The sequence below is a fragment of the Phycodurus eques genome, chromosome 3 (genome assembly GCF_024500275.1).
Source record: "Phycodurus eques isolate BA_2022a chromosome 3, UOR_Pequ_1.1, whole genome shotgun sequence".
In the NCBI taxonomy this organism is placed as follows: Eukaryota; Metazoa; Chordata; class Actinopteri; order Syngnathiformes; family Syngnathidae; genus Phycodurus; species Phycodurus eques.
Window position 1 is genome coordinate 9,906,735 of NC_084527.1, and position 13,599 is coordinate 9,920,333.

Below are 13,599 nucleotides of genomic sequence, written 5' to 3' on the forward strand. Positions count from 1 at the left end.
TCGAAAAATACTGCATGGTTTCCACACAGATGCGTTCTCGTCAGTTGACCACAAGAGGGCGCCGTGGTCTTTAAAATACAGGTCATTTGGGCCCTCAGCTCATGTCATTGTGTTTTTCTGCCTACTGAAAATATTTTTTTCCCCCTAAAGAGTCCAGTATCACTTGGGGATTTACGTCCCTCATTTTATTTGTCACAATTCACTGTAGAATATTTTTACCATATGAAAGCGTAGCAGGCTCAAAATGTTGCCGCACGATCCCCGATTTGTAGTGTGAAAAATCATTCAAAGGTTAAGAGTTGTCGAAAAGGACACGTGAGCATTTGACTATCCTCAGTGGAGCTCATATTATCTTGAGACATAGTATCAGATCTGTGGTTATTCGCATAAAACCGGAATAAACCCCCCTAAAGTGGTCCTGCAATAATGCATTACAGCAATGATGAGGAAAGATAAAACGCAAGTGGACACATACCGATAATCGGACCCGATTTCAGCATTATTCCTCTCTCGATCAAAGTTAGCAAAGGCCCGATTGTCGGAAGTCTCCGAAAGATTATACTGAGCGATTACGCTGTTCTGTGTTGCGTTTCGACTGATCTTTCCTTCCCGATCTGTTCGGAAAACGGTCTGGGCCAATAATCGTAAATGTTAAACCTGTTTAATATTTAAATTGCAAATGCTTACGCTCCTAACAAGGAAAAGAGTTACCGGATAAACTAGCAACAGTCTTCTTCAACTACTACTACCCTCTCTTCTTTGGATGCCATGCAGCATCACGCTGCCTTTCACTGGTCAGTTTTGGCACTATGACAGACTTCTGGTTTAGAGAAGGACACAATAATCGGTATGTGTGTGGCCTGTGGTGTGCTGTATTAGTCACCTCGATTACAATTCACACTATGAGAACTGTAAGCACACACATGGTCATTTTGTCCCTCCTTGTGTGGGGTTTCTTACATTGAAAAAAGTAGTAGATAGGGTTTAGTTCAACTCTAACCGTTGCAAATCCGATGCTGTCCCCTTCCTTTGTATTTAATCTGAAATATTAAACTGGTTTCCAACATAAAAACTTACCAAGACTTGAAGTGTTCAAGTCTTGTCAGTGTGAAATGTAGAGCACGAAATCCCTTCATGCTGCCTGTTTACGGGGGCCTGTACAAATATGCAGTGCTTACGTTTATCTCATGAGTAAAAGCTCTCCTGTCCTGCCCCCTCGTTTTCATTACAGCTTTGACCATTCAACAAGGTAGTAGTCGCAGTCGTAAACACGTCTGGAGTTCTTCTTGCAAGTGGAAGCACTTTGGGACGGTGCATGTGCATCATCACAAGAGCCTCGAAGGGATTCGGACGGGCACTTGCACACCTTGTAAGTAGTTGACTTACTCGGGGGAAAGAAAACCTAAAAGAAGAGACAATGTCATGTGTTCTTCCAGGCGTCAGGCTACCTCAAGCCGGGCTCCGTGCTGTTGCTGGTGGCTCGCTCCAGGAGCTGAAGGAGGAACTGCTGCAAAGCCTCCAGGACGTCCAGGACCTGACCATTTACTGTACGGCAGCAGACCTGAGCACAAAAGAAGGCGTGGAGGACACCGTGAACGTGGCAGGACGGCAAAGCATCAAAGAAATAGAACATGTGCTTCTTGTCAATAATGCTGGTGAGGCTTACATAGATGTGGAAGACCACGTTGTATCCCACCAGAAATCTTCGATAGAGCTTCCCAACCATAATTGCTTGACCAAGTGATATGTTGCATTAATTCTTCAACCATAAAGTCTCCTGAATTTGTCTAAATGGAAGAAGGAGCTGCTCTATTTTTCACTATATAAACATGGAAATCCAACCAATTTTCTTGGATTAACAATTTCCAATCAATGAATGACTATGAATTTAGCACGTTCGTTTTTGAAGATGACGATGAATACTGATGATAACTTTATTTTAAATAGACATGATATTGGAAAATTATCCTAAAATAAAAAAAGTGAAAATAGTGATGTGTAACATTAAAAAAAATACAAATTAAACATGAATTCCAACTTGAAATTATTTTAAAAAAAATATTTTAATAATAATCATAATATTTTTTTAAAGAACAGGTGGGCATTCAAATAAATTTTTTTAAATCATTTGAAAATGAATTACTCAGATTTTAGAAACTGTGCCATAAATATGCAACAGTGTAGTACAAGTGCGTGTGCTTTTCCGATAATTTTTTTTCTAACTAAATTTCTTCTCTAACTAGAAATGATTTTACTGCAAGTGTCTTAATATTAATTGTGTTGTTGTGGTTTTGCTTTAAATAGGGAAAAGAAAAAAGAGACATGAGACCACAACGCCTGAGCTGTTGACTTTCACATCTTTCCATCCAAACCGAATCTCATTACAAATGTATATGAGCGTGGCAGCATGTGATGCTGGTACCATGACTTCAGATTTAAAAAAAAAAAAATGTTTTTCTTGCCGCCAGCCTCGTTGGGCGACATCTCCCCGTTCGAGAGCTTCACAGAGCTGGACAGGGTCAATTCCTACCTGGCCCTTAATGTTAGCGCCGTGCTGACGCTGACCGCGGGAGTGTTGCAGGCCTTTCTGCCGAGAGCCGGACTGCGATGGAGCGTGGTCAACTGCTCCTCAATGTTTGCGCTGCAGGCGCAGCCCTCCTGGGTGCTCTACTGCACCGCCAAAGCGGCCAGGGAGATGATGTTCAGGGTGCTGGCAGCTGAGAATCCCAACGTCAAAGTGCTCAGCTACGCGCCGGGTACGTCGTACTTGCTTTTTGCCAATAAGAATAGACAATACAGTATTCATCCTCTATATTGAGGTTCATCCTTTGGAACATCGCGCTTAAAAAAAACCCCAAAAAACAATTATTTATTTATTTGAAGAATGTGGAAGGGGTAAAACTAAGGATTTTATTTTATTTTGTGCAAAATTTACACTTATTTCGGGTGGGTCTCAACTACTATATAAAGGTATCTTGTGATATTTTCTCTTCTTACCTTCCAGGGCCAATGGACACAGAGATGCAGGAAAAAATTCAAAGGCTGACCGGCATCCAGTATCATTTGTACCCATGCCAGGAATCTGCAACCAAGCTGATGAGAGTTCTTTTAGACAATGACTTTGCCACAGGCTCGCACCTTGATTTCTTCGAGTTGTGATCTCAACCTCGTGTTTGTTATCAGTGCTTTAGCATGACGAGTGGACAAAGGGGACCACATTTTCAGGCTGTGCGACATGTCTGATGGTGACCCTTGCAATCCATGCCACGCCACAGCATATTACTCACTGTTTGAAATAAAATGAATACAAGATGTATGTATGAAAGAATCTTTTACATAAAAGCGGTGCGACATGTTATTTCTTTGGATTTTATTTTATAACATTTAGGGAAAAAGGCAGTGCAATGATCCCCAAGATGATTCCAATCTTTTTTAAGCTTTGGTTCCAATGGCTCGTATGTCTCCCTCACAGTTCTGGGGTTCTGGGTTTGAGTTTGGACTCTGGAGTTCCTGTGTGAAGTTTTCATCTTCTCCCTGTGCATTAGTGGGGTTTCTCCGGGTACTTCACTGACCTTCCACATCCCAAAAACACACGTTACGTTCAGTGAAGATCGGGGCTGTCCAAACTTTTTGCAGATGAAACCCAATTCAGTAATAGATTAACAAATGTTAAGCAGTTAAACATGCATCCATCCATTTTCTGTACCGCTTATCACCACTAAGGTCGGGGGCGTGCTGGAGCCTATCCCAGATGTCTTCAGGCGAGAGGCGGGGCACACCCTGAACTGGTCGCCAGCCAGCCGCAAGGCACATAGAAACAAACGAACCATTGGCACCCACATTCACAATTTAGAGTCTTCAATCAACCTACCACGCATGTTTTTGAGATGTGGGAGGAAACCGGAGTACCCAGAGAAAACCCACGCAGGCACGGAGAGAACATGCAAATATCCATCCATCCATCTATGAAAACTAAAAATAAACAGATGCACAGACAAGTCTTAGTGTGGTGTTATCAGTTAAAAAGCACAGTTATTAGTATCACTCTGATATCTACATTTTATATACATTTTAAAAAATGCGCAATATCTTGGAACACTGAACTTTATTTAGAATTTTAACAAATTTCGGTGATCCAATCCATGTTGTGAATTTTGCTGTTCAGCTCCTTGTTAGATAACAGCGAGTTATGTTAAAATGTACTGAAACATCGAACAGTTGGATATGTGCATTCAAAAGTTTTAGGGAAGGTCAAATTACGTTCACCCGTATAGGTTATAGTGCGTTTTATGAGTAGTGCAGTTTAATTCAGCATTTAAATAGCCCAAAGTAGCAAAACATATTTTTCATTCATCCATTCATTTTCTGAGCCGCTTCTCTCCTCACGAGGGTCGCAGGCGTGCTGGAGCCAATCCCAGCTATCATCAGGCAGGAGGCGGGGTACACCCTCAACTGGTTGCCAGCCAATCGCAGGGCACAAATAAACAAACAAACAAACATTCGCACTCACATTCACACCTACGGGCAATTTAGAGACCTGGGGGGTGGGTGTCTATACGTTGTGTTGCGTGTGTCAATCTTCTCGCAGCTGTCCAATATCACCTCAGAATCCTGACAGACAGGAACAAGTGAGGGACAAAAATAACCCTGTGGAACATGGCACCTACCAACTCATAGGGGCCATGGGGGTCTTCCTGTCTGTTAAGTATACACATGCATACATACACCAAAAAACATGAATGGTTCACACTGAATGAGGGTGCGTTACAGATGAGTTGCGATCGTATTTCTAGACATTTTGACAAATGTTTCCGACAAGAGATGTCGCATTCGTCAGACAAAAAGACCCCCGCGTTTGTGGTCCAGCTGCACAAGTTGTTGGCTATTTTAGTACCTTTGCTATGCAGTGTGTGGTTGTCTTTTTAGAAGAAGAGGGTTGGTGTTTGGGATTAAGAAACAGTCCAGCCCCTAACTGACCACTTAGTCCCCCGCCACCAGTGAGACGCTCCTTTCTTTCCTCCGCCACTGGATACAGCGTCTGTGCTCTAGCGTCCTACGAAGCAGTGCCGCAGCCATGGAGAATGTGACCATATTCGACTCACCTGGGAAGGGGAGGGGTCTGAAGGCTAACAAGGAATTTTGGGCCGGGGACGTCATCTTTTCCGAGCCCAGCCTCGCAGCTGTTGTCTTTGACAGGTACAAACTTCGGGGGAGGCGGCACAAGTATATCTTTTATTCCTTTGATTCCAAAATAACACTACAATCGCATGGTCTGATCACAAGCTTTTTAATTGATTTTTTAAAATGTTATTTTATTGCCATCTAATCAGGTGCGGGTATTTTCGAGGCCTAATTTATTGTGTTCACACATGAAAGAATGCAGTCACCACAACTATAGAATTTTGGTAAATATTCCTTATATTTTCTATACCTTTCCACTCTGATAAATCACACTATACGGAACCGTGAAGTGTGTGGTGTCCAATTAATTCGAAGTTACCAAATATGGTTCCTTGCTTTATACAATATACATGAATAAAGTTGACGGTGATTGTCAAACTGCAGTACGACTACTTAGTGATTGTGAACGAATTACTGAATTAAATATAAGTTAAATTTACAACATTTAAAACATGTAATACAAGCAAACATACTGTATTGGAATAAAGCTCATAGCTATTCATACAGCCTGTTTAAACGTCTCTTTTAAAGTACAGTACATTTTGTACTTTTCATGTAAATTTTTTTTTTTACTTTACAAGTAGTATAGCACTTTTTTTAAAGTACAATTCAATTACGTTTAAGTACAGTATAATATAGTATTTTTTAATCCAAATTTTAGCACAATTTTTAATTCACTTTTACAGTACAAATATTTTTCTGATTGAGTCGTTATTTAAGTGCAGTTTATTTATTTTTACTTTTGCTGCCAGAATGCATAAAGTGGCAGTAGCTTGCAATAATAAAAATGCTTTTTATGAATTAACCTCCTCATTTTTTGATGAACACATACTGCATTGTAGTGGTACTTGGAGAGCCAAGTATTTTTTAGGGAGTACTTCGTGCAAAGGTTGACTGCCTGTAACTGCTTTTTATTTCTATTGTCCTGTCAAGTATGGCGTCATCTATGAACGTCCTCAGATATTAGCATACCGAACATGAAAAAAATGGGACCAAAAAAAAAAAAAATACTCAAAGTGGATCTTGATCCTGGGAGAGATGAATGGACAGCGTATCTACCATAACGCCATCCGTTGTTTGCAGTCTCGCAGAGCGCATCTGCCACAGCTGTTTCCGCAGACAAGACAAACTGCAGAGATGCGGCCAGTGCAAGTTCTCTCACTACTGCGACCGCACCTGCCAGCGAGCAGGCTGGGCCGAACACAAGCAAGAATGCGCCGCCATCAAAAACTACGGCAAGGCGCCCAATGAGAACATTCGGTGAGTTAAAAACATTATTTCCTGTAGTTTAAGTAAAGGCGTGAACGTTAGTGTGAATGGTTGTTTATCAATATGTGGATGGTAACCAGTCCAAGGGGTACACCATCCAAAACTCAGCTGGGATAGTGTCCAACTCACCTGCGGCCTTCATGAGATCAAGTTCTACGAAAAATGGATCGTAATCGGATGATCAAATCATTCCGCGTGCAGTGGTCGTCTACAGAAAGCCTTCGGTTTTGTCTTGCAAAGGTTTGCGGAAGTGAATCAAATTGCCGTTGTCCCCTTCGGTGCAGCTTGGTGGCTCGCATCGTGTGGCGTCTGGACAAGGAGGGCGACGTGGTGTCCGACACGCAGCTGACCACGCTGGACCAGCTAGAGGACCACATCGAAGACATGCAAGAGGACGAGCTGAAGGAGTTCAAAGTGGACGTCCACAACTTCCTGGACTACTGGCCTCGCAACAGCAAGCAGCACACCAGCGATGTCATCTCGCACGTCTTCGGACTGGTGCGTGTTCATGTGTTTTATTTCCGTGTTGACATGACCACAAAAACAAAGTTAATATTTCTTTGATCAGAGTGATAACTGAGTGCTCACAAAAAGCCCTGTCATAACAATAAGGTATTAATGATAATAACAACTTGTGTACAGTAGCACGTTCCAAGTCAGTTGCTCCTAGGTAATGCCACTAGTGCTAATGTGTGTAATGAGGGTGCATCAAAAATCCCTTGTAACAAATCAGCGCACGAGCGTGTATTTTTGCATATGACGCATCTGCAGCAAAAACAGACCGGTCTGCGCCGAGCTGGGTGTACCGGCGCAACGAGGGTGTGTGACCTTTGACATGCCCACGGCGCAGTGAGAATTTGGCGGCTGAAAGTCGGTTTAAACTTAGTAGGTGGAACGCTGGTCAGTGGCAGGTCTAGACCAATTTTGTTGGAGGGGAGGGGGGGGGGGGCAGCCTGGGCCCAAGTCAGCTTTACATCATCCACCCGTGGAGTTCTGCTTGCAATTCTGTACAAACATACTTGCTGTGGTTCAACCTCTCGGAGGAGCAAATCAGTTTCTTCTTCTGCCATGTCAAAGACAATAGCGCGCCGCATTTAAAGGGAATGAGAGGACTCGCTTTGATTGGTCCAAAACCAACTTTCCATCATAAGTCCCCTTTATAAAACTGACTTTCTCTCCATTGTACTTGCCAGATTAACTGCAACGGCTTCACTGTGAGCGACCAGCGGGGTCTTCAGGCTGTGGGCGTGGGTCTGTTCCCCAATCTGTGTCTGGTCAATCACGACTGCTGGCCCAACTGCACTGTCATCCTCAACCACGGCAAGTAAGTCACTCGCGCTCGCACCTCTGGTTAACACCTGCCGGGACTGCGAGCGTTTCAGTGTGACCTCGTGTTATGTTTGTGTGTGTGTGTGTGTGTGTGTGTGTGTGTGTGTGTGTGTGTGTGTGTGTGTAAAACTGTTCCCTGTTTGTCTTTCAGTCGATCGGCTGTGAATACTTTGTATCATTCTCAACGGAGGTGCGTTACCTCTGAGCCTTATGTGTGTGCTTTGTCTATGAAAAAGTTTGTGTTCAATGCCCATCACACTCCACCTGTATGTCCTTATGAGGTTACCTTTAAATTTCCTGCTAACACACACTGTAACGATGCTAACTTATTTCTATACATCTACTGCATATACATATTTCAGTACACCTTATTTTTCTTACATTTATCTTCACGGTAATCTGTCTTCTTAACTGCTAACTCATTCACACAAAAGCTGCTTTGTCACTTTGTGTGCACTATGCGAGTGCAGTGGAAAGAGTAATGTAATATTAGTTACGATGTTGGGTTCTAACATTTGTGACAAAAAGGATTAATAATATTACAGTATCATAATAATAAAAATGTGTGTTAAAGCAACAATATATTGCTCTATTGGTACACGAAAGAATCACAGCCTATGTACAGCTGAGTTGTATTTAACTTTGTGTTCAATAAATTGGCAGTGATTTGGAATCATTAAGAATGTTTGTTTTCAAACATTTATTTTGATAACATCTTTATTTAACCTTTCTGTGCAATATATTTGATTTAAATCATTACTTAAGTACAGTTTCAACTTTTTCCTATATTTGAGCCCAGTGTGATTGTTCAAAATGTGCGTAATGTTACAGTGGCTTACAATAATCTTAAATATACTTTTTAGGACTAAAAACCTATGTCTTTTTTTTGATGAGCATGTACATTTTAATGTTGGTCATGAAGGTGGTACAAGTATCTTTTTTAGGTGGTACTTAGTGTGTGTGTAAATAATACAAATCCAATTTTATATTAACAGAAATGGTTTGCATTTAAAACAACATGTAACCATTTGGCTCCAGATCATAACTTTATCAGTGTAAAATTTGGGTGACCAGCCAGGACAAACAAAGAAACACTAAAATAGGACATAATGTTTTGTTAGCGTTTCACCTTTGGATTATTTTCAACTGTAAGAAAACCAAGCAGATGTATGAAAACCTGGACAAAATTTGTCCAAAAAAAAATAAAATCATATGAAAATAAAGGCGTACGAAAACCGAGGTTCCACTGTCTATATAATGATATGATGAGGCGATTATACATTTACATGCTTCCACATTTATAACGGCCCTCTGAGGGTAACCATAACTACAATGTGGCCCGTGACAAAAACGAGTTTGACACCCCTAAGGATCATCTTATAAGACATGAGATAGTCTGGTGTTTCTCGTCCTTCGTCGGGAAGGGGCAAAATCGGGACAAAAACAGTCCGATAGTCTTTATGTGTGCACCGGGCCTTTCTGAGGAAGGAACAGTCTCCATGTATAGTCTATATTATACTGTCCCCAGGTGGCCAACGCACACACTCCAGAAGGAGCAGCAATATGTCCATTTAAATGGAGCAATAAGTGTGACACAAACTATTTCCTTCAAAGATACTTTTTTTTTTTAGGGGAGGCTGGAACGGATTACCGGCATTTCCGTTCATTTCAATGAGGAAAGATAATTTGACGTACAAGTGTTTAGAGTTACGGAACGAATGAAACTCGTATCTCAAGGCACCACTGTACACAGATTGACTGCCATCTAGTGGAAGCGCATGTTTATATTGTTCTACCTGTCACTTATGTTGCCAGCATAGCTAGATGAACAAGGATACATTATTTGTAGTATATAAATAAATACATTTCGGACCCAAAGATCTCTCACAGCTCACTGGTTGGGAACGATTGCTTCAAGCCTGAATGTAGTTATGCAACAGTATTGCAGTTTCAAGAAAAATTATTTGCATGATGGAATAAAAACTATAACTAACACAATTACTGCACCTTTTCCTTCTACCCTTTACCACTCACTTGATTGGACTAAAAACCACAGCATGAATCAGGGTTTATCATCACACAAATCATCAAAAACACGACAAAATTTCGTACAATATTACACCTCAAACGGAACTTTAGATGTGAGGCCGATGGCGCATTAATAACGCTTCTCCGTTGCTCCTCAGGATTGAGCTGCGTTCTTTGGGTAAGATTGCCGAGGGCGAGGAGCTGACCGTCTCCTACGTGGACTTCATCAACGTGTCGGAGGAGAGGCGGAGGCTGCTGAAGACGCAATACTTCTTCGACTGTACGTGCCAACACTGCAAGGAGCGCATCAAGGACGACCTGAAAATGGGAGGAAGGGACCAGGACGGCGTCAAGGTCGGCCTCTGGTTTTGTCTACTCTGAGAATGTTACCCCGTAGGAGGTAAACTGGGTTGAAACACCAGCGCTATGTTTAGTGGTAGCACAGTCGCGGCTGATAAGGGAAACCCGAGAAGAGACACAGAGTCTATTTGAAGCAAAAGATAATTCCACATGGGTGAAGCTTTTTATCTGCCTGAGTGAAAACAGCTAAATATAGAAATAACCAGGTTACAATCATGCATTTCTTACTCCAAATCCCTTTGTAGTGTATTTTGTTTTTTTTGAAAACAATAAATTCCAACATTTTGTGAGGCTATTACCAAGACAACTGCAGTGCAGAAGTTGAAAAAAATAGAAAGCGGTAATTTTAGGAGAATAATAATAATAATACAAATTATACAATGAGAAGAAAGTAATTGTTGGAAAATTAGTCTTAATACTGTGAGAAACAATTTATGAAACATTTTCAATGAAAATCAAATTAGAGAAAAAAGTTATAATGTGAGAACATAATAGTATTTTTTTTCAAAAGTCTTAATTTTACATGAATAAAGTTGTACTATTACAAGACAAAAGTTGCGTTAAGTTAAAAAAGTAGTATTCTTTGACGAAAATAACAATCCTTTTATGCGAATACAGTCAAATCATATTCTAACAATATATTTTTAATTGTACAAAAAAAAGTATTTTTCAGGAAAAAGTCTTAATTTTACAGTGTAGTAATGTCATATTAGAAGAAAAAATTTCATATTAAGACTAAAATAGGTAATATTTAAAAAAATAAAATATAGCAGTTGTAATTTTATTGTGAATACGTTTTTCTTTTTTCCCCATAAAGTTGCATCAACCTTTTGCCCTTTCTGACTTTTTTTTCAGCCGTCAGAGGAGCAAGTGAAAGATGCAACAGATTATTGCTTTCAGATGCTGGAAAAGATGGACCAGGCCCGATTAAAGGGCGATTACCACGAGGTGAACTATCACTTTGTGACGTCTTCCATCCTTTGAGATTGATGCCACATGGGAAGTATTTGACCCTGTATTGTGTATTTCCTCAGGTGGTGAAGATCTCCAGGGAGTGCATCGGGAAGACGGAGCCCGTACTGGCCGACACTCACATCTACCTGCTGAGGATGTGGAGCACCATGAGCGAGGTGCAGGCCTACCTGCAGTACTTCGAAGACGCCGCTGAATACGCACGCAAAATGGTGGATGGCTACATGTACGTAGAGAAGAGAAGCATTTAGGCACAAAGCAGTACGGGGCAGTTTAGTGTGAGATTTTTCGGTTTGTTTTCGTCACAAAAGAAAAATGTTCAATTTTATTTTAGAAGAATAAAGTTATAGTACAAGAATTTGTATTTAAAAAGTCAATCAAATATACACAAAAATTAGATATTTCTTTCGATAATTTGTATTTTAGACAATGAAAAAGTCGTAATACTGAGCAAAAAGATGTATTTCCTTTAAAAAAAAACATTATTTCAAGGGGGAAAAAAAATTAACATGCGAGAAATTTTTATTTTTTTTCTCAAAAATAAGGTCGGAATTTTACGACTAAATGACTGAAGAGGTTTTTTTTTTTTTTTTTTTATAAAAGTAAAAACACAGCCATAACATTAAAAATAAATATACATATGAGATAAAGCCTTTTTTATTTAATGGAAAAATACATAACTTCATCGGAGTAAGACTGCATTTTCTCATGGTGACTGGCCAGTCTGTGTTTTCGGGTATGTGGCTTTGGGAAAGGTAAATTGTTGTTTTCCCATTCAAGTCATTCCATTGTAACACAAAATGCAAATCAACAAACAGCAGCGCATAGCTCCACCCTTCACAAGTGTCCAAAGCATACCACATCATTTGGCACCCCAACGAACAGGCGCTAAAAGGTGGGACGGTTATTCTGGAATCCTTAATTCAAATGCACCAAAATGTTTACTGCAGCAAACTGCGCCGCATTGTACCACGTGGTGGCTTTTTATTGTAATATTCGAAGCGTTTCCACAGCTAAACGCAGTGTTCTGATGGTGGACAGGAAGCTTTACCACCCCAACAACCCCACCTTGGGCATGGCGGCCATGCGAGCGGGAGTCACGCACTGGCAAGCCGGCCTGATCGAGGTGGGCCACGGGATGATCTGCAAGGCCTATGCCATTCTCATGGTCACGCACGGCCCAATGCATCCCATAACCAAGGACTTGGAGGTACGAAAACCGCTGCTTCTTTGCGGAGCTTACCTTGTGATGATGAACTTTAATTCCATTATTGTTGGTATCTGATGATGAATTTGATTTGTTCCAGGCAAAAAGAGTAGACACACCCACACACACGACAAAAGCGGTTTATTCTGAGAGTTGTAATTTTATGAGACAGTCGTCAAAATGTTACATCAAAAGAAAAAGGTCGTAATAGTAGAGAAAACAAAAAGTTGCAATTTGACTTTGTAAAAGTCAGAATTCTGCTGATCAAGTTGTCCCACGAACAATTTTTGAGGAAAAAAAAGTCAGACTTTCAGTGTTGAGTTGTAATTTTATAAGAATAGTCATGTTGCAGATTCTATAGGAAGAAAGCAAATGGGATAATATTACAAGTCAAACCTACATTCATCTAAAGTTGCAATTTGTAATACCATGAGGGAGGAAAAAAAAAGTCAGAATCCTACTAGATTGGAGTCAAAATGTCCCAAGATTAACTATGACAAGGTTGTTTTACTATGATTGAGCTGGAAGAAAAAAATAAAATAAAAATCATAGCGCATAGTGTAAGGCTGTGTGACGTTTGTATGGAACCTGCATTTGTGGGATGAACAGCAGAGCTGAATACGTCCGTTTCGCCCATGAAAAGTTTGCTAAATATTTTCTGCCAATGCCAAACATCTTATCCTGCTGGAACCATTGAATCTTGCTAGGAGCTTCCGGAACCTGAACACATCGTGGAATGTTACAAGTCTATATTTTCAGTTGGCTTAAGTTTTGTGACCATTTCTTAAGTCCGAAGTGAAATTAGGACATATAGAGCGGAACCCCACTTGTCTTTGTAGACCCCCTCATTTATGTTTTCCCCCCACCTTGCAGTCAATGCGCGTGCAGACAGAAATGGAACTGAGGATGTTTAAGCAGAATGAGTACGTCTACCACAGCATGAGAGAAGCAGCCCTGAAGAACAGACCCATGACCATGATGCATGAACCCAAGTCCATGGAGGAAGACATCAAGAATCTCTTCCACCGGAGGAAATAAATAAAAAAATAAAATAAAAGTAGAATGTCATCTCCATTGTGTTCCTCCATTAAACATGCGTGTCATTTGCACATTCCAATATAAAGCAGGTGATTGTCATGCCACTTAACATTTACCCAAAGAACTTCTCCGAAGTAGGGACGGGCAGGAAATTCGTTTTCTATAGCGCTGGGAGGCTCTCCCAGCTGACTTTGGGTGAGAGGTCAAGCATACCA

At 40.8% G+C, this 13,599-nt stretch overlaps 2 protein-coding genes across 3 annotated transcripts; both read left to right on the forward strand.

Annotated features, from left to right (window-relative positions):
• The first annotated feature begins 809 nt into the window (after nt 1–809).
• Nucleotides 810–3,159, forward strand: sprb (sepiapterin reductase b). The gene is given in 6 exon segments (XM_061671116.1): nt 810–847; nt 1,294–1,369; nt 1,437–1,482; nt 1,485–1,655; nt 2,469–2,756; nt 3,005–3,159. Coding segments are annotated over 6 exon segments (774 nt in total).
• A 1,841-nt stretch (nt 3,160–5,000) lies between these two features.
• smyd1b (SET and MYND domain containing 1b) lies at nt 5,001–13,384 on the forward strand. Of its 2 annotated transcripts, XM_061673383.1 has the most exons (10): nt 5,001–5,196; nt 6,265–6,441; nt 6,735–6,948; nt 7,644–7,774; nt 7,931–7,969; nt 9,966–10,161; nt 11,023–11,115; nt 11,202–11,365; nt 12,181–12,349; nt 13,220–13,384. In XM_061673383.1, the coding sequence occupies exons 1-10, from the start codon at nt 5,075–5,077 to the stop codon at nt 13,382–13,384; spliced, it is 1,470 nt and encodes a 489-aa protein (XP_061529367.1). In that variant the 5' UTR covers nt 5,001–5,074. The 2 variants fall into 2 exon arrangements, with proteins under 2 accessions (XP_061529367.1, XP_061529368.1); XM_061673384.1 differs by lacking the exon at nt 7,931–7,969.
• The last annotated feature ends 215 nt before the right edge of the window (nt 13,385–13,599 follow it).